Source organism: Scyliorhinus canicula, chromosome 10, assembly GCF_902713615.1.
Source record: "Scyliorhinus canicula chromosome 10, sScyCan1.1, whole genome shotgun sequence".
Classification (NCBI taxonomy): Eukaryota; Metazoa; Chordata; class Chondrichthyes; order Carcharhiniformes; family Scyliorhinidae; genus Scyliorhinus; species Scyliorhinus canicula.
Window position 1 is genome coordinate 71,555,297 of NC_052155.1, and position 23,537 is coordinate 71,578,833.

Genomic DNA, 23,537 nt, shown 5'->3' on the forward strand with positions numbered 1-23,537 from the left:
TTGATTGTAAAAATAAGGAAGTCGTGCGGTGCTCAAACTTTAGAAATCATTGGTCTCAGCAGGAGAACTGTGCCCTGTTCTGGGTATCACATTCCAGGCTGGTGGTCAGGCCCCCAGAGACGTTACAGCGGAGGTCGACCAGAATTGAGGGAATTCACTTATGTGGCGAAAGAGAAATAGGGATTGTTCTCCTTCGAGCAAAGAAGGTTCAAAGAACAGCTAATGGAGGTATTTAAACATTATGAGGGAAATTTGATGGAGGAAGTAGCGGGAAACTGTTTCCTATGCAAAATCAGTAATCAGAGGTCATGAATACAGTGAAAATATCAAAGGATTTTAAGTGAGGAGGCACTGTAATTAATTTGCTAAGGAATGGGAATTGGGGCTACCAAACAAGGAATAATTACACGTTTGCAGCACAGGACAAGGCCATTCAGCCCACTGAACCCATGCTGGTTCCCCACACAGCAATCCAGTCAGTCCCAATCCCCCATGCGATCCCAGAAGACCTGTAAGTTTATTTCCATCAAGTGGCCATCCAGTTTTCTTCTGAAATCATTGATCACTTCAGCTTCTACCACTCTCGAGACTAGCCAGTGCCAGATCATTACCACTCACCACATATAAAAAATTCTTTCTCACATCATACAGTATTGCTTTGTATTTAAAAAAAAATTTAGAGTACCCAATTCATTTTTTCCAATTAAGGGGCAATTTAGTGTGGCCAATCCACCTACCCTGCACATCTTTGGGTTGTGGGAGTGAGACCCACGCAGACACAGAGAGAATGTGCAAACTCCACACGGACAGTGACCCCGGTCCAGGAGCGAACCTGGGACCTTGGTGCCCTGAGGCAGCTGTGCTAACCACTGCGCCACCGTGCTGCCCTGTATTGCTTTGTATTACCTGAGGTTTGATGATGGAGCACAGTAAAAAAAAACATTCAAGAAATCAACCCTCAAGCTAACTGGGTTTCAGCAGCATGATAGGGAGAGACAAGGCAAGTTAGAAACGCACAGGTAACATGTGCAAGTGTAAGGTGCCTGTAAACCCAACGATGGGGTTTTCTGCACCCGATGGTGACGGGTATGTTCGGTGGCGGGATCGGAGAATCCGTGAGAAGGCCCTCGGTGCGTTTCCCAGCGACAAAAAAACAGCCTGAACTTCGAGGGGAACTCAAGAGTTGAGTGCACACAACTTTGCATAGCGCTCGTGATGATCCCAACGCAAGAAGGTGGCTCTGCTTAACAAAACGTTAAGCTCAATTGACATGCTAGAAGCCAGGCTAATCAAGCAATTGTGCTCACTCAAGCAGCACTAATTCCGGACTGTGTCAACGATTGCTACTCTACTGTTAACCCCTCGTGTACACACTTCAAACTCAAATGAGTGCTATGGAGGTAGCACGGCAAGTTAACAAGGCTGCAGAACCCATTGGTCAAAGCCTGCAGATCTCCTTGGGAAAGGTGGCCATTGAACACTGACGGAGGGATATGCTCCATTATGTTTAAGTAGATATTGAAAATTCACTCTCATGGTCCAAAAGAATGCCTAAGTGCGAGATGAGTGTTTCAGGTTGCAGTCAAGTGACCGAAGCTGCTAGCACTTGGTCATGTAGTTTGGAGCATTGTTGGATGGGGTATAGTGAACCGTCACGTGCACTCAACATCCATGTGGTGGCTTGGACTCTCTGGCATGCATGAAGAGGCCTTGAGAGGCAACCACAGGCAATGACTTAATCAAGAATGGTCCTTAAGGGACAATTGCTTGCATGTTTGCATCTCTTTCTTTTTGATACTGCAGTGAGCAGACCATCAAGAATATGGAGCCTGGTGTTTTCACAGAGGATGTGCCTCAGAGAGACATTGTTCGTAAGTCTATACACAATACATGTGCTATCCACAGTGAGGACACTCCCGAGGTCTTCACATTGCATCTGTAAATGTCTGACACCTGTCTGGCTGAGGGCAGCACACATACACTCTGTGAAGAGGGTCATTTCATGGAGTCGCCGCTAAGATACAGCGGGCACATGGACTTTAACAACATTTGATCATTTGACAGCCTTTATCAGTTGTTCCCTTTAACACCACACCATCATCTGTCAGGAATGGTGACGAGAATGGGGGGCAGCCCTGACTCTAAGATGCTGAGAACATCACAGAACCCTGTGATGCTTGGATACAAGATTCCTGCAGCAAATACAGCCACATCGGGGTGCAGGAAGCACTGATCTGGAGAGTGACTGTGAAGCTGGACAAGCACTGTTCTCAATGTTACACACTACATAGAGTAGAGGATCTGGACTCTGACACTCACCTTATTTTTTAAGAAGCATGTTTTCATATCTGATTAATATAAACACTGCTCATCATAAACAAGGGGAAAATCTTGGGAGTGTATTAATAATGGTCAACATTATGTACAAGTGATTAACCCTCTTACCCAAATTATTCAACGACATCTTCTTAATCTTTCTAACCCTCGCTGCTAAGTCTTGCTGCATCCCCAAATTCTCAGTAAAGGTGGAAGTAGCATCCTGACTGCCACGCCCTAATGTCTGTGATGACCATGACGGGCGCCTCTGGAAGGCTAAGGCCTGGAGGGCCCCAGCCTGCTTTTGGGGTCCTGAACCACCTTCCTGTGGGTGCCCAAGAGCCCCTAGCTGTCGCCTTAAGAGGAAAGGACAGCTGGATGGGCCGGAGATGTCCCACACCCCTCTGGCCTTGATACTGATGGATGACAGCAAGTGCCTCAGTGATGGGGTGCCATTCCCAGAGCAATGTAGGACTTATGTCCAGGTCCAAGGTCTCCATGGCGGCTGCAATCCTACCAGTGTTGCCTCGGTGGATTGGCATGTCAATACTAGCACCTCAACACCAGAAAGGCGGAAGCTCAGTGGAGGAAGGCACAGGGAGCGGTGTACGAATATGGGGAGAAGGCGAGTAGGATGCTGGCGCATCAGCTCCGTAAGCGGGATGCGGCCAGGGAGATTGGTGGAGTGAAGGATAGGGGAGGAAATGTGGTGCGAAGGGGGGTAGACATTAACGGGGTCTTCAGGGACTTTTATGGGGAAATGTACCGGTCTGAACCCCCGGTGGAGGGGGGTGGGAATGGGGCGCTTTTTGGACAAGCTGAGATTTCCGAAGGTGGAGGAGGGGCAGGTGGAGGGTCTGGGGGCGCCAATGTCACGGGCGCTGATTTCCTTGATCCTTAAACGGGACAAGGACCCCCCTGCAGTGTGGATCGTATAGGCCGATCTCGCTGTTAAATGTGGATGCCAAGCTGTTGGCGAAGATCTTGGCCACAAGGATAGAGGACTGTGTGCCGGGGTCATTCATGAGGACCAGACGGGGTTTGTGAAGGGAAGGCAGCTGAACACCAATATACGTAGGCTCCTGAATGTTATAATGATGCCGGCGGTAGAAGGGGAGGCGGAGATAGTGGTGGCATTAGACGCGGAGAAGGCCTTTGATAGGGTTGAGTGTGGATACTTGTGGGAGGTGTTGGAAAGGTTTGGGTTTGGGGAGGGGTTTGTCAGTTGGGTGAGGCTGTTGTATGAGGCCCAGATGGCGAGCGTAGCCACAAATAGGAGGAGATCGGAGTACTTTCGGTTGTACCGGGGGACGAGACAGGGGTGTCCCCTGTCCCCCTTGCTCTTTGCGTTGGCAATTGAGCCCCTGGCCATGGCGTTGAGGGAGTCGGGGAATTGGAGGGGTCTGGTGTGGGGTGGGGAGGAGCACCGAGTGTCACTTTACGCAGATGACTTGTTGCTATGTGTGTTGGACCCAGTGGGGGGAATGCAGGAGGCGATGAAGATTCTCAAGGAATTTGAGGGCTTTTCAGGGTACAAGCTCAACCTGGGTAAGAGTGAGTTGTTCGTCGTGCACCCAGGGGATCAGGAGGGGGGATTGGTAGGCTCCCAGTGAAAAGGGCAGGGAGGAGCTTTAGGTACTTGGGAGTCCAGGTGGCTAGGAGCTGGGGGGCCCCAACACAAACTTAACCTCACAAGGCTGGTGGAGCAAATGGAGGAGGAGTTTAAAAGATGGGACATGTTGCCGCTGTCGCTGGCGGGCAGGGTGCAGTCAGTCAAGATGACGGTGCTCCAGAGGTTTTTGTTCCTGTTCCAGTGCCTCCCCATCCTTATCCCGAAGGCCTTTTTTAGGAGGGCCAACAGGAGTATTACGGGATTTGTATGGGCGCATGGGACTCCGAGGGTGCGAAGGGTGTTTTTGGAGTGGGGCAGGGATAGGAGGGGGCTGGCGCTGCCCAACCTCTGTGGGTACTATTGGGCTGCCAATGCAGCGATGGTGCGTAAGTGGATAATGGACGGGGAAGGGGCAGCATGGAAGAGGATGGAGATGGCATCCTGTGTGGACACGAGCCTGGAGGCGCTGGTAAGGGCGCCGTTGCCGCTCCCTCCAATGAGGTGTACCACGAGCCCGGTGGTGGCGGCTACCCTCAAAATTTGGGGGCAATGGAGACGGCATAGGGGGGAGGTGGGGGGCTCGACGGAGTCCCCGATATGGGGGAACCACCGGTTTGTTCCAGGGAGCATTGATGGCGGGTTTCTTAGCTGGCACAGGGTAGGTATTAGGAGGTTGGGGGACCTATTTGTAGATGGGAGGTTTGCGAGCTTGGGTGAGTTAGAGGGAAGTTTGGGCTCCCCCCGGGGAACATGTTTAGGTACATGCAGGTTAAGGCGTTTGCCAGGCGGAAAGTGGAGGGGTTCCCTCTATTGCCCCCACGTGGGGTACGGGACAGGGTGCTCTCGGGGGTGTGGGTTGGAGGAGGGAGGATTTTGGACGTGTACCACATACTGCAGGAGGTAGACGAGGCCTCAATTGAGGAGCTGAAGGGTAATTGGGAAGAGGAGCTGGGTGAGGAGATTGAGGAGGGGACGTGGGCGGATGCCCTGGAAAGGGTGAATTCCTCCTCTTCTTGTGCGAGGCTTAGCCTCATACAGTTCAAGGTGCTACATAGAGCTCATATGTCCGGGACGAGGATGAGCAGGTTCTTCGGGGGCAAGGACAGGTGTGCTAGGTGCTCGGGGAGCCCAGCGAACAATGCCCATATGTTCTGGGCATGCCCAGCGCTGGGGTTAGCAAACACGGTGTCGAGGGTGGTAGGATCCAGGGTCGAGCCAGGCTGGGGGCTCGCGATTTTTGGGGTTGGGGTAGCAGTGGAGCCGGAAGTGCAGGAGGCGAAAGAGGCCGGTGTTCTGGCCTTTGCGTCCCTAGTAGCCCGGCGGAGGATTTTGCTTCAGTGGAAGGATGCGAGGCCCCCAAGCGTGTAGGCCTGGATCAATGATATGGCGGGGTTCATCAAATTGGAGAGGGTGAAATTTGCCCTGCAGGGATCAGTATAGGGTTTTTTTTAGACGGTGGCAGCCTTTCCTTGACTTCCTGGCAGAATGGTAGTAAAATAGGCCGGCAGCAGTAGCAGCCCGGGGTGGGGGGGTTGTTTCGGTGGAGGGGAGAAATGTGTACATGTGTTTGTTGAATATGCCGGGTACTAATCTATTTCTTCTTTTTGTAATTACTGGGGGGGGGGGGGGGGGTTTGGTTTTGGGGTTTTTTCTTTTTTTTGTTTTTTTGGGGGGTTTTTTTCTCCGTTTTTTTCGTTAATACTGTTTTCTCGTTGATATTTTCTGTTTTTGATATTTTGTGAAAATCTCAATAAAAATTATTTTTAAAAAAATACTAGCACCTCAGACTGAAGACAGACAGACTCCTCCATTGTGCCTTGCAATCCAAGGAGTGCAGCGGATAACTTTCTGCCTATCCCGAGTTTGTCTTTGCAACTCCAGCAATTGAGGCATGACATTGCGGCAGGCCTCCACTGTGTACAGTAGGCCCTTAAGGGCGGCATCACTAAATTTGACAGCAGCATGATTCCTCCCTTTGGCAGCCATCAGATCCCTGCAGCTTCCTCTCCCTTGAAGACTGCGAGTTCTGTGCGGGGGTGGCCTTTAAACGTGGCGCTCTATTTACTGAAGGCCTGAGGTCACGACAGGGGCGGAGGAATCAGAGGCGCCCCGCCAGTAATCTGACGTAAAAATCACGCCTCTCAACGTCTTAAACATAGTTTAAGGAAGCTGGAATAATACCACTGCCATCGGAGGGTCACACACCAGTTTCCCTGTCCAAGATTGAATTTTAGAACTACAGTATTCCTACAGTGCAGAAGGAGGCCATTCAGCCCATCATGTCTGCACCAACCCTCTGAACGAGCACCCTACCTAGGTCCACTCCTCATCCTTATCCCCATAACCCCACCTAATCTACAAACTAAGGGGAAATTTAGCATGGCCAATCCATCTAACCTGCACATCTTTGGGGTGTGGGAGGAAACCGAAGCACCCTGAGGAAACGCACGGTGAAAAAGTGCAAACTCCACACAAACAGGCCGGATTTGAACCCTGGTCCCTGGCGCTATGATGCAGCAGTGCTAACCATTGTGCCACCGTACCGATTTCTGGAACAATTCCACCTTATAAATGAGACAAAATGAAAATAAGAGATCTCAGTACACCAATATACTCAGAACATATGGTTGCATAGCTCTAGTTTTAGCTTGAACAGCCAGCTTGTAAACCGGAAGACAAAAAGGATGACTTCAGTTTGTTAACAAAGTGGCACATCCCAAGATTGTGCTAGACAAGAAGCTGGATGATGCAGAAACAGCCTTGGACTTTATGTTGACCATGGACAGATGGGGTTGGATGTTACCAGTAGAGGGTTGGAAGCTGCTTGTGAATAATGTCACTGAGCAGCTGCATGTAAATGAAAAATTGGAGGGGACCCAGGGTGAAGATCTTAAGCACACAGGAGCTGAAGTAAAAACAATGCTACTGGATTGGGTGCTCAAAGGAGTGGTGAGAATGTTAGTTGGCACCATCAAGATTCAATTTCAAGCTACTTGGTGAGGCACAGAAATGAACCATATCTGACACTCAAACCTGAGTACTTACAAATAAAATAGGAGTCAGCTCAGTTCTGAATGAGATAGTCTTGGGTTCAAGTCTGTTTTAGAGATGAGCACGTATTCTAGGCTGACAATTCAGTGCGGAATGAGGGAGTGCTGTGCTGTCGAGAAGTGTCATCTTATGGAACTACTTATTCTCGTTCCATTGTTTCTATGGGACTGTATTTGCGCAAGTGTTGCTGGCTTTCCCCACAGTTTATTACAATGAGCAAGAGGCTCAATAATATAACAACTTTGATACAAATTAAGCCCAATAGATGAGCACGTTTCCCCTTTGGGACTGACTTGATGATTTCCAAATCTGAGAATTGCTACAAATGGCATAATGATAAACTTTTATGTATTGTTTTCAATGAGTAGGAACTTGGATAATTTCCACAAACATCATTCTTAACATGCTTAAATTCAGAGCATTGCCAACTGACATTATCATTTCACTTACTTGCAAAAACCTAAGTAGCCTTTAAATGAAGTGCCTCCACATTGTTCATCTTTCAGACCGTGTGAGGTTTCTCGCTGCTCCATCACCTTACATTTACCTAAAGCGGGACAGTATTTATCACGATGAACAAAGAATCTTCAGCACTGGTTTGCAAAACTATTTTCCAACATTTAAAGAAAAATGTGGATTAACTGCTGCTGCTGCAGCATAAATACAAGTAGGGTTATAAATTTCACACACAAAATGTTAATTCGGTATTATGGGTGCTTCATATAAATCCACATCATTATTGAGTCAACATGCAAATCCAGATGATCACTGTTGCTCGTTTTGGGTGAGTGTGTTTAACACTCACTTGGCTCTGTTTCACGTTCTAAGCTCTGGAGTCGCCAGGTGCCGTAAAGACACCGTCACAAGTATCAAGGTCAAGTTCAAAGCAATAAAGCTGTACACCAATTAGTAAGTCCAAAACAATTAGAGTTTATTATAACACAATTATAATAACACTCATGCACACGCTAAAGACTAACTTACTTCTACCACTAGATAACTAATACTTAGCTAAGAAGGAACTGCGAGGTCAGGGAACAAGGCCTTCATTCTGTTCTGGGCTGCAGGCTTCGGGTTACTATCGGTCGGCAAGGGTATAAGTAATGCCGGGGTCAGGTAGCGATCGTCGTTAGGAACTTAGTTATTGGCGGCTTCAGTTCAATCGGCTGATGGAGAAGACAGGGGTCTCGAGGCTGGATTCAGAAGCCGGAATCAGGAGAAAGAATCAGAAGACTGAACCATGCGTGGGACCTCTCTTTTATAGGTCCCAGGGGTCCGCGCCCCTTGGAGCGGGCTTCCTCACCTGCTGGGGATCGATTGGGCCTCTTCCAATCGATATGGTTTGAACCCCCCAATCCTAGGGCCGTTCCTTGATGGCTGGGGTGGTTCTTAGGACTCATTGTCCTGGGCTTCTCTGGCTCCATCGTGACTGGGCTGCTATTAAAAGTATCAATTGATACTTAATTGTATCCATTGTACCTGGGACTGCCCGGTATCACCTCATTACTATGTTAACGGCTTTCCCATTTACAGCGCTGCCTGATCTCTGCAGCTGCCAGGAAACTGGTTTCTGAAATTGTTTCAATGCATAATTGCTTCTGCAAGCTGTTTGCTCTTTAACATGTCCATTTACCCTGCACTCTTTGCAGTCTTCCATTTTGTGTCCGTTTGTGGCCATCTTAGGTGGCTACATCACAACATGGCACATGTTCAAAAACAGTTCTTCGGTTACAGCTGTAAAGATTGGCATTACTTTTTCACTCGACTTTCTTTCGGGCAAAAAATATCTATGTTTCTCTGTTACAATTTGCCAACTATTAAGATCTACTTTCACAAAAATTAAAAAGTGATCTTTCCTTTCTCCATCCCTGGTTAAAAAAAACCTCCCGCAGAACCACTGCTGAGGTTGGAAGCAATGAGATAAACTTAACAGTTCACTTCTGTCAATTGTGTAATTCATTGTAAGCAATGGGTCTATAGATATATATACACATCTTAACAGCACCATAGCCAAGCTATTCCTAATGGAAAAGATTGAGAATGCACGGATACTCATACAAACCTTATTTTTGTGCAATGTATCATCCTATTATTAAAAGATAATAATTATTACCTTGCACCTGTCCTAGAGCGTTATCTCTTCCAATGGCAGTCAAAGAGATATCCGCGCTCTATACCAAAGGAAATCAGACGTTAAGAAAGTGCTGAAAAAAAACTAATTGCTTTTGTATTCAATAAACTATAAAGGCTCAGATTTTCAGAGTTTTTGATGACAAAGTGTCAGCATTCACGGTGATTCCTCCTCAAACTGACTGCAATAAGTACAGATAAATGCTTAAATCCTGAAGTTACAGTCTATCATTCACTGCTCCCCACAGGCTGCTCTGTGAACCGAACCAATGCCGCCAGCACCGACCACTCCCATGCCCCCCCCCCCCCCCCCCCCCCGCTAGAACCAGCCATCACTGAAATTAGTTGATATGGTGACAACTTCCCCTTTTCCTTTCTCAAATTGCAGTTAGAAACCCCACAAAAAGTTACACATTGTCCCATGAGATCGAGCCCTGTGTTTTAAAGTTTGTGTAGTATTAACTGTTTCCATTATAATTAATTCTTAGATTTTTTATACTGAATTTAAAAAAAAGTTATTTGCATGTTGGTTCCGCTTCTACCTTCATTTTTTGTTTCTTTTTGTAAAAATGTTAAAAAGTGATTTCATTTTAATGCTTTTTACTTCTGGGTTGCTGTCTTTCACAGAATTGGTGTGGTTGGCTGCATGGACAGTTTGATAAATCACTGAGCTCCACACGCAATCCCCAAAGAATAACGCCACCTAATTCCGTAACCAGATGGCGAGAGGAGGAAAAATTCTTGCTGCAGAAATTGCTCATCTTTCAGCAAGGCTTTCTTCGAGGTCAGAGGTCAGCGCCATTGCTTTGCCAGTGACCACAGAATCCAGTCTGACTCAGGAATAGTATGACCAAGGAGAAGGGCCAGTTTTCTGGCTGTGCCCCATATACATCTCCTCCACCCCGGGACAAATCCTGACTGCAAGAGCCACTCAGGGATCTTCCAGGATTATCAGCTGGTCTGGCACAATTCGGTTACTGCTCCTACCAGTGAGGTTTTCTTCATGTTGTCCACTCTAACTAATGGCGGCCTTGGGGGAAGGGTGCAGGGTTGGCAATCAAGGAGTAATCTGTATCGATAGTCCTCTCGCCACGATAACGTTCCTCTTTGTTGAATAATTTGAAATTACTCTAGGGAGTAGAGCACCAAGACATTAGCTATGACTCACGTGTAACAGTTGCTGCAGCCGTTCCACACTCCAGTCTCTGAGGTGATAGAAACAGTCCCGGGGATGATGTGCGTGCAAACCCTTAGTGTGGCAGTTACTCATGAATGCACAAGCCTGTTGCAATCAAATGCATTTAAAATGTTTGAATAAATATATAAAGCAATCAGTTTCCACTGACTATGACTACTGACAAAATACACATCGGAACACGGGATATAGCAAAACAGGACATAGGAACACAGATAATGGCTGATGTGCAACCTGACTCTATTAAACGCTTTGCTCCACATTTCCTAATATCTCTGGTTAGCAAAAATTAAATCAATCTCTGATTTAAAATAAACAATTGATCGAGCATCAATTATTGGCCGTCCGAGGTAAAAGTATTTCAATCAAAATGTCTCAATGAGAGAAATCTCACTGCTCACTGCCGCGCCCCCACTCTGCTCACTGCCGCGCCCCCACTCTGCTCACTGCCTCGCCCCCACTCTGCTCACTGCCTCGCCCCCACTCTGCTCACTGCCTCGCCCCCACTCTGCTCACTGCCTCGCCCCCACTCTGCTCACTGCCTCGCCCCCACTCTGCTCACTGCCTCGCCCCCACTCTGCTCACTGCCTCGCCCCCACTCTGCTCACTGCCTCGCCCCCACTCTGCTCACTGCCTCGCCCCCACTCTGCTCACTGCCTCGCCCCCACTCTGCTCACTGCCTCGCCCCCACTCTGCTCACTGCCTCGCCCCCACTCTGCTCACTGCCGCGCCCCCACTCTGCTCACTGCCTCGCCCCCACTCTGCTCACTGCCTCGCCCCCACTCTGCTCACTGCCTCGCCCCCACTCTGCTCACTGCCTCGCCCCCACTCTGCTCACAGCCTCGCCCCCACTCTGCTCACTGCCTCGCCCCCACTCTGCTCACTGCCTCGCCCCCTCTGCTCACTGCCTCGCCCCCACTCTGCTCACAGCCTCGCCCCCACTCTGCTCACAGCCTCGCCTCCACTCTGCTCACAGCCTCGCCCCCACTCTGCTCACTGCCTCGCCCCCACTCTGCTCACTGCCTCGCCCCCACTCTGCTCACTGCCTCGCCCCCACTCTGCTCACTGCCTCGCCCCCACTCTGCTCACTGCCTCGCCCCCACTCTGCTCACTGCCTCGCCCCCACTCTGCTCACTGCCTCGCCCCCACTCTGCTCACTGCCTCGCCCCCACTCTGCTCACTGCCTCGCCCCCACTCTGCCCCCTGCTTCGCCCCCACTCTGCCCCCTGCTTCGCCCCCACTCTGCCCCCAGCCTCGCTCCCACTCTGCCCCCACTCTGCTCGCTGCCTCGCCCCCACCCTGCCCCCACTCTGCTCGCTGCTTCGCCCCCACCCTGCCCCCACTCTGCTCACTGCCTCGCACCCACCCTGCTCGCTGCCTCGCCCCCACCCTGCCCCCACTCTGCTCACTGCCTCGCCCCCACCCTGCCCCCACTCTGCTCACTGCCTCGCACCCACCCTGCTCGCTGCCTCGCCCCCACCCTGCCCCCACTCTGCTCACTGCCTCACCCCCACTATGCTCGCTGCCTCGCCCCCACCCTGCCCCCACTCTGCTCGCTGCCTCGCCCCCACCCTGCTCACTGCCTCACTCCCACCCTGCCCCCACTCTGCTCGCTGCCTCGCCCCCACCATGCTCACTGCCTCACTCCCACTCTGCCCCCACTCTGCTCACAGCCTCGCCCCCACCCTGCCCCCACTCTGCTCACTGCCTCGCCCCCACTCTGCTCACTGCCTCGCCCCCACTCTGCTCACTGCCTCGCACCCACCCTGCTCGCTGCCTCGCCCCCACTCTGCTCACTGCCTCGCCCCCACTCTGCTCACTGCCTCGCCCCCACTCTGCTCACTGCCTCGCCCCCACTCTGCTCACTGCCTCGCCCCCACTCTGCTCACTGCCTCGCACCCACCCTGCTCGCTGCCTCGCCCCCACTCTGCCCCCACTCTGCTCACAGCATCGCCCCCACCCTGCCCCCACTCTGCTCGCTGCCTCGTCCCCACCCTGCTCGCTGCCTCGCCCCCACCCTGCCCCCACTCTGCTCACTGCCTCGCACCCACCCTGCTCGCTGCCTCGCCCCCACCCTGCCCCCACTCTGCTCACTGCCTCGCCCCCACTCTGCTCACTGCCTCGCCCCCACTCTGCTCACTGCCTCGCCCCCACCCTGCCCCCACTCTGCTCACTGCCTCGCCCCCACTCTGCTCCCACTCTGCTCACTGCCTCGCCCCCACCCTGCCCCCACTCTGCTCACTGCCTCGCCCCCACCCTGCCCCCACTCTGCTCACTGCCTCGCACCCACCCTGCTCACTGCCTCGCCTCCATTCTGCCCCCATTCTGCTCACTGCCTCGCCCCCACCCTGCTCCCATTCTGCTCACTGCCTCGCCCCCACCCTGCCCCCACTCTGCTCACTGCCTCGCCCCCACTCTGCTCACTGCCTCGTCCCCACTCTGCTCACTGCCTCGCTTCCACTCTGCCCCCAGCCTCGCCCCCACTCTGCCCCCAGCCTCGCTCCCACTCTGCCCCCAGCCTCGCCCCCACTCTGCCCCCAGCCTCGCTCCCACTCTGCCCCCAGCCTCGCCCCCACTCTGCCCCCAGCCTACCCTCACTCTGCTCACTGCCTCGCCCCCACCCTGCCCCCACTCTGCTCACTGCCTCGCCCCCACCCTGCCCCCACTCTGCTCACTGCCTCGCACCCACCCTGCTCACTGCCTCGCCTCCATTCTGCCCCCATTCTGCTCACTGCCTCGCCCCCACCCTGCTCCCATTCTGCTCACTGCCTCGCCCCCACCCTGCCCCCACTCTGCTCACTGCCTCGCCCCCACTCTGCTCACTGCCTCGTCCCCACTCTGCTCACTGCCTCGCTTCCACTCTGCCCCCAGCCTCGCCCCCACTCTGCCCCCAGCCTCGCTCCCACTCTGCCCCCAGCCTCGCCCCCACTCTGCCCCCAGCCTCGCTCCCACTCTGCCCCCAGCCTCGCCCCCACTCTGCCCCCAGCCTACCCCCACTCTGCTCACTGCCTCACTCCCACCCTGCCCCCCCTCTGCTCACTGCCTCGCCCCCACCCTGCCCCCACTCTGCTCACTGCCTCATTCCCACCCTGCCACCACTCTGCTCACTGCCTCGCCCCCATCCTGCCCCCACTCTGCTCACTGCCTCGCCCCCACTCTGCTCGCTGTCTCGCTCCCACCCTGCCCCCACTCTGCTCACTGCCTCATTCTCACCCTGCCCCCACTCTGCTCGCTGCCTCGCCCCCACCCTGCTCCCACCTTTGTTTCTGTTCTGCTTACTGCTTGCTGGCTTGTTCTTCATGTCACTCCAAATGACCAAAAGTAATATCAATTGGCTTGTTCACATCTAGGTAATAGAGACGGAGGGAAGACGTTGGGGATGGAGGAGAGACACGTTGGAGATCAGGGAGAGAATTGCTGGCAATTGGGGGGGCAGGGTAAGTACTGCTGTGGATCGCAGAGAAACTCGCTTTGGATCCTAACTCCCATTTATACATTCATTCTTCGCTGAGGACCCGGGTATCGATCCTGGCCCCGGGTCACTGTCTGTGTGTGGTTTGCACATTCTCCCCGTGTCTGCGTGGGTTTCACCTCCACAACCCAAAGCTGTGCAGGTTAGGTGGATTGGCCACGTTAAATTGCCCCTTAATTGGGAAAAAATAAATAATTGGGGCCTCTAAATTTTTCTTTTCAAATTTATACGTTAATTCTTGAGAGAATGTGATTAATTTATCATTGTTTTGCTTAAAGTCACAAGAAAGCAACTTAGACAGTCCAAAGATGTGCAGGTTAGGTGTATTGGCCATGCCAAATTTCTCCTTAAGTGCCCAAAAGGTTAGGCGAGTTATGGGTTGTGATGGAGTGGGCCCAGGTAGGGTGCTCTTTCAGAGGGTCAGTGCAGACTTAATGGGTTGAATGGCCTCCTGCACTGCGATTCTATGATAAGCGAGTGAAATAAAACCATTTGTAATGCTACACGCTAACCAGGTGATCATAAGGAAGAAGACAGCTTGCTCTATGATGTGATAGGAAGCAAAAGAAAGTTAATTTAAAGTAATTTAAAGTAAAAGTCACTGATAGGAGTAGTCTATCGGCCACCAAATAGTGGGGCAGGCAATAAACAAAGAAATAACTGATGCATGTAGAAATGGTACAGCAGTTATCATGGGGGATTTTAATCTACATGTCGATTGGTTTAACCAGGTCGGTCAAGGCAACCGTGAGGAGGAGTTTATAGAATGTATCCGCGATAGTTTCCTAGAACAGTATGTAATGGAACCTACGAGGGAACAAGCGGTCCTAGATCTTGTCCTGTGTAATGAGACAGGATTGATTCATGATCTCATAGTTAGGGATCCTCTCGGAAGGAGCGATCACAATATGGTGGAATTTAAAATACAGATGGAGGGTGAGAAAGTAAAATCAAATACTAGTGTTTTGTGTTTAAACAAAGGAGATTACAAGGGGATGAGAGAAGAACTAGCTAAGGTAGACTGGGAGCTAAGACTTTATGGTGGAACAGTTGAGGAACAGTGGAGAACCTTCCAAGCGATTTTTCACAGTGCTCAGCAAAGGTTTATACCAACAAAAAGGAAGGACGGAAGAAAGAGGGAAAATCGACCGTGGATATCTAAGGAAATAAGGGAGAGTATCAAATTGAAGGAAAAAGCATATAAAGTGGCAAAGATTGCTGGGAGATTAGAGGACTGGGAAATCTTTAGGGGGCAACAGAAAGCTACTAAAAAAGCTATAAAGAAGAGTAAGATAGAGTATGAGAGTAAACTTGCTCAGAATATAAAAACAGACAGTAAAAGTTTTTACAAATATATAAGACAAAAAAAAGTGGCTAAGGTAAATATTGGTCCTTTAGAGGATGAGAAGGGAGTTTTAATAATGGGAAATGAGGAAATGGCTGAGGAACTGAAAAGGTTTTTTGGGTCGGTCTTCACAGTGGAAGACACAAATAACATGCCAGCGACTGATAGAAATGAGGCTATGACAGGTGAGGACCTTGAGAGGATTGTTATCACTAAGGAGGGAGTGATGGGCAAGCTAATGGGGCTAAAGGTAGACAAGTCTCCTGGCCCTGATGGAATGCATCCCAGAGTGCTAAAAGAGATGGCTAGGGAAATTGCAGATGCACTAGTGATAATTTACCGAAATTCACTAGACTCTGGGGTGGCCCCGGTGGATTGGAAATTAGCAAACGTGACGCCACTGTTTAAAAAAGGAGGTAGGCAGAAAGCAGGAAATTATAGGCCAGTGAGTTTAACTTCGGTAATAGGGAAGATGCTGGAATCTATCATCAAGGAAAAAATTGCGAGGCATCTGGATAGAAATTGTCCCATTGGGCAGACGCAGCATGGGTTCGTTAAAGGCAGGTCATGCCTAACTAATTTAGTGGAATTTTTTGAGGACATTACCAGTGCAGTAGATAACGGGGAGCCGATGGATGTGGTATATCTGGATTTCCAGAAAACCTTTGACAAGGTGCCACACAAAAGGTTGCTGCATAAGATAAAGATGCATGGCATTAAGGGTAAAGTAGTAGCATGGATAGAGGATTGGTTAATTAATAGAAAGCAAAGAGTTGGGATAAATGGATGTTTCTCTGGTTGGCAATCAGTAGCTAGTGGTGTCCCTCAGGGATCCGTGTTGGGCCCACAATTGTTCACAATTTACATTGATGATTTGGAGTTGGGACCAAGGGCAATGTGTCCAAGTTTGCAGATGACACTAAGATGAGTGGTAAAGCGAAAAGTGCAGAGGATACTGGAAGTCTGCAGAGGGATTTGGATAGGTTAAGTGAATGGGCTAGGGTCTGGCAGATGGAATACAATGTTGACAAATGTGAGGTTATCCATTTTGGTAGGAATAACAGCAAACGGGATTATTATTTAAACGATAAAATATTAAAGCATGCCGCTGTTCAGAGAGACTTGGGTGTGCTAGTGCATGAGTCACAGAAGGTTGGTTTACAAGTGCAGCAGGTGATTAAGAAGGCAAATGGAATTTTGTCCTTCATTGCTAGAGGGATGGAGTTTAAGACTAGGGAGGTTATGTTGCAATTGTATAAGGTGTTAGTGCGGCCACACCTGGAGTATTGTGTTCAGTTTTGGTCTCCTTACTTGAGAAAGGACGTACTGGCGCTGGAGGGTGTGCAGAGGAGATTCACTAGGTTAATCCCAGAGCTGAAGGCGTTGGATTATGAGGAGAGGTTGAGTAGACTGGGACTGTACTCGTTGGAATTTAGAAGGATGAGGGGGGATCTTATAGAAACATTTAAAATTATGAAGGGAATAGATAGGATAGATGCGGGCAGGTTGTTTCCACTGGCGGGTGACAGCAGAACTAGGGGAAATAGCCTCAAAATAAGGGGAAGTAGATTTAGGACTGAGTTTAGGAGAAACTTCTTCACCCAAGGGTTGTGAATCTATGGAATTCCTTGCCCAGTGAAGCAGTTGAGGCTCCTTCATTACATGTTTTTAAGGTAAAGATAGATAGTTTTTTGAAGAATAAAGGGATTAAGGGTTATGGTGTTCGGGCCGGAAAGTGGAGCTGAGTCCACAAAAGATCAGCCATGATCTAATTGAATGGCGGAGCAGGCTCGAGGGGCCAGATGGCCTACTCCTGCTCCTAGTTCTTATGTTCTTATGTTCTTATTATTTAATTTAATGTATTATGCAATTTAATGAATAAATCAGAAAAGTGAAATTTAGAGTTAATATAACCTCTATAAGTCCCAGAGAGAAAAGGGAGTAGGGTATTCATTGCAGAAAATACTAAAATATGTAGAAACATGTTTGAAGCAAAACCAGAGGGTAAAAGGGAAACCAAGAAAAAAAGCATAGTTGCCCTTTTCTTACAAAATTGCAAGAAATTATTTCAAATCATCAATAGCCAATGAGAATTGGCAAAACCCAAAAGATACAAATAGATATAAAACAGAGAATGAGCATGAGATAGTAAATAGTATGAATCATTACCTACTCTCCCGGTATCCCCTAAAGGAGGCACAAAAAATATATTCACAAATAGAGAACACCTAGCCAAAGATAATTCCCAGACTTTCAGAGGGCATTGAACTAACTTTCACGTAGAATCTTGTCAAACAGAAAATTGTGGCAATTCAAGGCAAATCTTCGGAACAGACTAGGTAACCTAGTGAACATTAGAAAACATCAGGTACTTGTTAGAGGAGCTATGTTGGAGCAAGGCAGTACTGAATGGGGGAACTCCAGCGATCAGACCACTACTATGATGTAGAATTAGATGTTCAAAGCAATGTGGTCGAATTTGCAAATAAAACCAAATGAAATCGGGTTGTGGAATCAGTTCAGAAATTACAAAGCGAGTTGGACAAAACATGTAAGTTAACAAAACAAAAGGAAATAATGATTAAAATGGAACTGAAGTGCTGGGCAACTTGCAAAGGTTGAAAGAGACTTCGGGGTCTTGGCAGATGTTCAATGTTGAGATTGTAAGGAGTGGTAGGGGTGAAAGGTTTATGTGGGGATGGATGTTCCCATCCCCCCTCCTGTTTTATGGGACTGTTTGTGCTTAACATCTGTTTGTTTGCTTGTGGAGAAGGCTACCTGGAGTCAGGAGAACTCCTTGTTTGGGTAGGGGAGGGTAAGGCCAGCAGGAGGCCTTCTTCTGTGAGCTGAGGAGTGGGGGGGGGGTCATTAGGATATGCCTTTGGGCAGGGGCAGCCGCGCTAGCAGGTTATCCTGGTGAACGGAAGTGAGGTGGTGGGGGAGAAGGCTAAGAGGGGTGGCCAGGGGGAAGGTGGAAAGGGGAAGTGGGAGGGAGGGGGGGGGGGAAGGGAAGGGGAAAAGTGGGGGGGGGGTGGGTTAGGGGGTGTCAGATGACATGGTCAAGGGCGAAGAAAGGGGCCATCTGGAATGGGATTAAAGGGTCAGGGGTTAAGTGGGGAAGATGACGGACGGTAGAGGGATTGGAGACGCAAGCCTCCGGTAAGGTTGGTAACGTGGAACGTCTGGGGACTGAATGGGCCAGTTAAAAGGTCGCGGGTGTTCGCGCACCTCAGGAGCTTGAAAGCGGGGGTTGTCTTCTTGCAGGAAACACACCTCCGTGTGAAGGACCAGGTTAGGTTAAGGAAAGGGTGGGTTGGGCAGGTTTTTCATTCGGGGTTTGATTTGAAATCGAGGGGTGTGGCAATTTTAATGAGCAAAAAATGGGATTTGTGACTGCGAAGGAGGCGAGGGATCCAGGTGGGAGATATGTGATTGTGAATGAGGTATTGGAAGGAGCACCGATAGTGTTGGTAAATGTGTCTGCCCAAATTGGGATGACATGGGTTTTATGAGGGGGTTGCTGGCAGCAATCCCAGATTTGGCCACGTACCAGTTAATCATGGGAGGAGATTTTAATTGTGTCCTGGAGCCGAGGGTGGATAGATCGAGTCCCAGGTCGATGGGTAGGGTAGGAATGGCAAGGGAGCTGGGGGGGTTTATGGAGAGGATGGGTATGGTGGATGCATGGTGCTTTCAGAACCCAGGGGGAAGGGAGTATTCCTTCTTTTCACATGTCTATAAGGTGCATTCGAGGATTGATTACTTTGTAGTGAGTTGGGAGATTGTTGTTGGGGTGGAGGGGGCAGAGTATGTGGGAATAGTTATCTCGGACCATGCACCCCACTGGCTGGATATTCAGTTCCGTACGGGACGAGAGCAGAGGCCGGGGTGGAGGTTTGACCCGGGGACGTTGGCGGATGGAGGTTTTTGTGATAAGGTGCGGTTGGCGATTAGGGATTATGTGGAGTTCAATCAGAATGGAGAGGGGTCGCCGGCATTTATTGGGAAGCACTGAAGGCAGTGGTCCGGGGAGAAATTCTCTCATTTACGGTTCGTGCGAATAAGGAAAGGAGGGTGGAACATGACCGTCTAGTGAGCGAGAGAGTGGAGGTTGACAGGGAATATTCAAGGGTGCCCACCGTGAAGGGATTGGCAAGGAGGAAAAAGTTGCAGGGGCAATTTGACAGGCTGACAACGGGGAGGGCAGTAGGGCAAGAGGATGCAATATGAGCATGGGGAGAAGGCGAGCCGCATGCTGGCGCACCAGCTGCAGAGGCAGGCTACATCCAGGGAAATATTGAAGATCCGGACTGGAGCTAGGGATGTGGGGTCAGAGCCAGGGAAGATAAAAGAGGCATTTAGAGGTTATTACCAGGGACTTTATGAAGCAGACCCAGGAGGAGAGGAGGGGGGTCATGGGGTGGTTTCTGGACAAGCTGGAATATCCCCTGGTGAAGGAAGCAATGAGGAGCCCCTGTGGCTGAGGGAGGTGCTTGATAGTACCAGGGGTATGAATCGGGGAAGGCCCCTGGGCCAGATGGGTACCCGGCAGAATGTTATAAGGAATTTGCGGCGGACCTGGCACCACATTTGTTGGGGGCGTTTAATGAAGCACTGGAGAAGGGGGAGTTGCCGGAGACGATGAAGCAGGCAGTAACCACACTAATCCCCCAAAAAAGGGAAGGATCCGGTGGAATGTGGGTCGTATAGACCCATATCACTATTGAACATGGATGCGAAAGTATTGGCTAAGTTGTTGGCGGGGAGGATGGAGGATTGTGACCCGGGGGTGGTTGCAGAAGATCAAACAGGCTTCGTGAAGGGCAGGCAGCACGCGAGTAATATAAGATGGCTGTTGAATGTGGTGATGAATCCGTCGAGAATTCTGGTACTGGAGGTGGTGGTGTCCATGGACGTGGAGAAAGCATTTGATCGGGTGGAGTGGCGGTACTTGTTCGAAGTTTTGGGAAGGTTTGGGCCAAGATTTGTGGCATGGGTGCGGTTGCTGTATGTGGCGTCAAGAGCGAGGGTGAGGACAAATGATATGAGCTCACGAAGCTTTGACTGACACAGGGGTATGAGGCAGGGGTGCCCGCATTCGCCGCTGCTTTTTGCGCTGGCCATAGAGCCACTGGCGATGGCTCTCAGGGGGTCGGCAGAGTGGCGGGTGATAATGAGGGGACAGAGGGAGCATCGGGTGTCACTCTGTGCCGATGACCTCTTGCTGTATGTCTCGGATCCATTGGAGTGTATGGGAAGGATTATGGGCCTGTTGGAGAGGTTTGGAGGGTTTTTGGGAACAAGCTGAATGTAGGGAAAAGTGAGGTATTCCTGGTAAATGAGCTGGCACAGCGGGCTAATTTAGGGGGAATGCCATTACGGAGCGATTGATAGGTTTAGGTACTTGGGGATTCAGGTAGCGAGGGAATGGACGGGGCTCCATAAGTGGAATTTAACAAAATTCCAGGGAGGCCAGGGAGGATCTTAAGAGGTGGGATACACTGCACTTAACGTTGGCTGGGAGGGTCCAAGTGGTGAAAATAAATATTAACATAGAACATAACAGGTTCTTGTTTATTTTTCAGGCTCTCCCGATCTTTATACCAAAGGCCTTTTTTCAGAAAGTGGACACAATCATCTCTGACTTTGTATGGACGGGGAAGGTGTTGAGGGTGGGGAGGACCCTGCTACAGAGGCAGAGGCAGCAGGGCGGGTTGGCATTGCCAAACTTGTTTCATTATTATTGGGCGGCGAATGTGGATACGGTGCGGCGGTGGTGGAAAGGAGAAGGGGTAGAGTGGGTTAGGATGGAGGAGGAATCTTGTAAGGGGTCGAGTTTGAGGGCTGTGGTGATGGCAGCATTGCCAATGGATCCGAGTAGGTATTCAGGGAGCCCAGTGGTGCAGTCCACGGTGAAGATATGGAATCAGCTGAAGAGGCATTTTAGGGTGGAAGGGCTGTCGGTGCTAACGCCGCTGTGCGAGAATCATGGGTTTGAGCCGGGGGGGGGGGGGGGGGGGGTGGGGGGGGGGGGGGGGGGGGGGGGGGGGGGGGTGGATAGTGTATACAGGAGGTGGAGCGAAGTGGGGCTGGTCAAGGTGAGGGATATGTATTTGGAGGAAGGGTTCGCCAGTTTGGAGGAGCTAAGGGAGAGGGTAGAGCTGCCGAGGGGTAGTGAGTTCAGGTATCTACAGGTTAGGGACTTTGTACGAAAGGTCTGGAAGGGGTTCCTTAGATTGCCCGGATACACCTGCTGGAGCGGCTGCTGCTTCCGGATGTGGAAGGGGAGGGAAGAATTGGGGATATATATAAGTGGCTGGGGGGGGGAGCAGGGAGGCGAGCGGGTGGTGAAGATCAAGGAGAAATGGGAAGCGGAGTTGGGAATGGAGATCAATTGGGGAGTATGGAGTGAGGCACTGCGAAGGATAAACAGGACCTCCTCTTGTGCAAGGATGAGCCTGATACAGTTTAAGGTAGTGCAGAGGGCGCATATAACTCAGGCGAGAATGAGTGGGTTCTTTCAGGGGGTAGCAGATGAGTGAGAGAGATGTGGGCGGGGGCCAGCGAATCATGCGCACTTGTTTTGGGGTTGTGAAAAATTGGGAAGATTCTGGCCGGGAGTGTTCGCATTCTTAGCCAGGAAAGTGGAGGAGGAGTGGACCTGGACCCTTTGGTGGCGATATTTGGGGTTCCAGAGAAGCCGGAGCTCATGGAGAGGAGGAAGGCCGATGTCCTGGCCTTCGCCTCTCTGATTGCACGGCGACGGATTTTGCTGGCGTGGCGGTCGGCATCGCCACCGGGGGTTGCAGCATGGTTGGGTGACCTGTATGACTTCCTGCGGTTAGAGAAGATAAAGTATGAGTTAAGGGGCTCAGCAGGGGAGTTTGAGAAAAGATGGGGGATGTTTGTGACCGTGTTTGCGGAGCTGTTCATCGCAGGCGGATGGAGGGGGTGAGGGGGGGGGGGGGGGGGGGGGGGGGGGGGGATGGGGAGGGGAGGGTGAAAAAGGAGAAAATTCTGTGCAAACTCTATAGTTGATTGTTGGGAAGAATGTTTCTCGGGGTGTTGTAACCTACTTTGATATAAGTTTGAATAAAATGTGTTTTAAAAAAAAGACACCCAGATAGAAAGTGAAAGCAAAAAACTTTACAATCAGTTAAGAGACAACCGGATGTTACAATGGGGGATAAGAGGGCTTTCGGGTTTTGGATGGATGAACACCAGTGAAATACCAATTGCTACAATTTGGGGGATCTTGTCTCTGATATTCTCCTGGGTGCATCTATGGAAAACACTGTAAACAGTCTGAATGTCTTATGTTTAGGTTTGTGCCTGTACTGTCCCTTATCTAACCATCCAAAATTGTAACTTAAAGGTGCGGCAATAGTAACCCTTTATGATCTGAACTGGGGAATCTTATACAAGCATGCTTCTCTTGGAGACCTGCTTTGTTGCTCTGCAACATATAAATGTGCAGTCATGATCAGGTTTACTTAGTTAAATCAGTGTAAAATATATTTGTGCGCCAATTCAAGATAACATGCTGTGCTTCGCCATACACATGAGTTATCTCATAACACAATCATCCGCATGCTAAACCCCTGAGCCAAGTCAAAGTTGATCTTAGCAATTTTCTCGTGTGAGCTGACTGGAATCACAACCTTGTTGGACCTGGTTGACTGTCCTTATCCTTACTTTTGTACTATTTTGGTTAAACCAAATAAACAAACCAAGGGACAAATGAAAAGAGCAACCTCTTAAAGGAATACTGCATTAAACAAAAATAAATCACAAAGGAAGCTTCAAACATCAAACCAAAATCTGATTAAAGGGGTCAATAAAACACCCAGTCCCCATAGAGCCCATCGGATATGAAAGACCTTGATGGTGTCAACAGACACCATCTGCTCTCTCTGGAGGGTCACGCAGCCTCGAATGTAGCCGTGGCAGAGAAGGAGCCAGTCAGGCCGGAGTAGCATTCGAACGTCCGCTGCCTGGACCGGTGTATGAGAAGTTTGCCCAGGCCCGAGTTCACAAGGTGGTCCTCCTCCAACTCCTCCCCACCCTCTCACACTCAAGTGTGCACAGCCAGAAAGGTGCAGAGGTTTACCAATACAAGGATTGTGAAATAGACAAAGGAATTATTTATTTACAATCCATAGGAAAACAAAATCAAAGTTTAACCCAATATGATTATAATTAGCTGTTGCCTATTGTTGGAAAAAAACTCATGTTAATACATTTGTCTTCGAACAGCTACTTTTAAAAAGGAATGTTTCTTTTTTTACCCCAAATCCTACTCATGGGAAATTGGCCCAAAAAAGCTCAGAATGTGATAGCCTCCTGAATCTTGAATTATCTTATGGATCTGCAAATAGAAATTTTGAAATATAAAGCGAGGAGAGTAATGAGTTGT

The 23,537-nt window shown here is 50.0% G+C and overlaps 1 protein-coding gene across 3 annotated transcripts in view; it reads right to left on the reverse strand.

Annotated features, from left to right (window-relative positions):
* The window catches only part of si:dkey-181m9.8 (E3 ubiquitin-protein ligase RNF31), a 104,004-nt gene that overhangs the window by 28,510 nt on the left and 51,957 nt on the right, over positions 1-23,537 (reverse strand). For all 3 annotated transcript variants that reach the window (XM_038809166.1, XM_038809165.1, XM_038809164.1), the window contains 3 exons: positions 10,278-10,391; positions 9,093-9,150; positions 7,430-7,526 (listed from right to left, as the gene is read on the reverse strand). In XM_038809166.1, the coding sequence (XP_038665094.1) occupies positions 7,430-7,526; positions 9,093-9,150; positions 10,278-10,391 (269 nt within the window). The remainder of the gene's footprint in view (positions 1-7,429; positions 7,527-9,092; positions 9,151-10,277; positions 10,392-23,537) is intronic.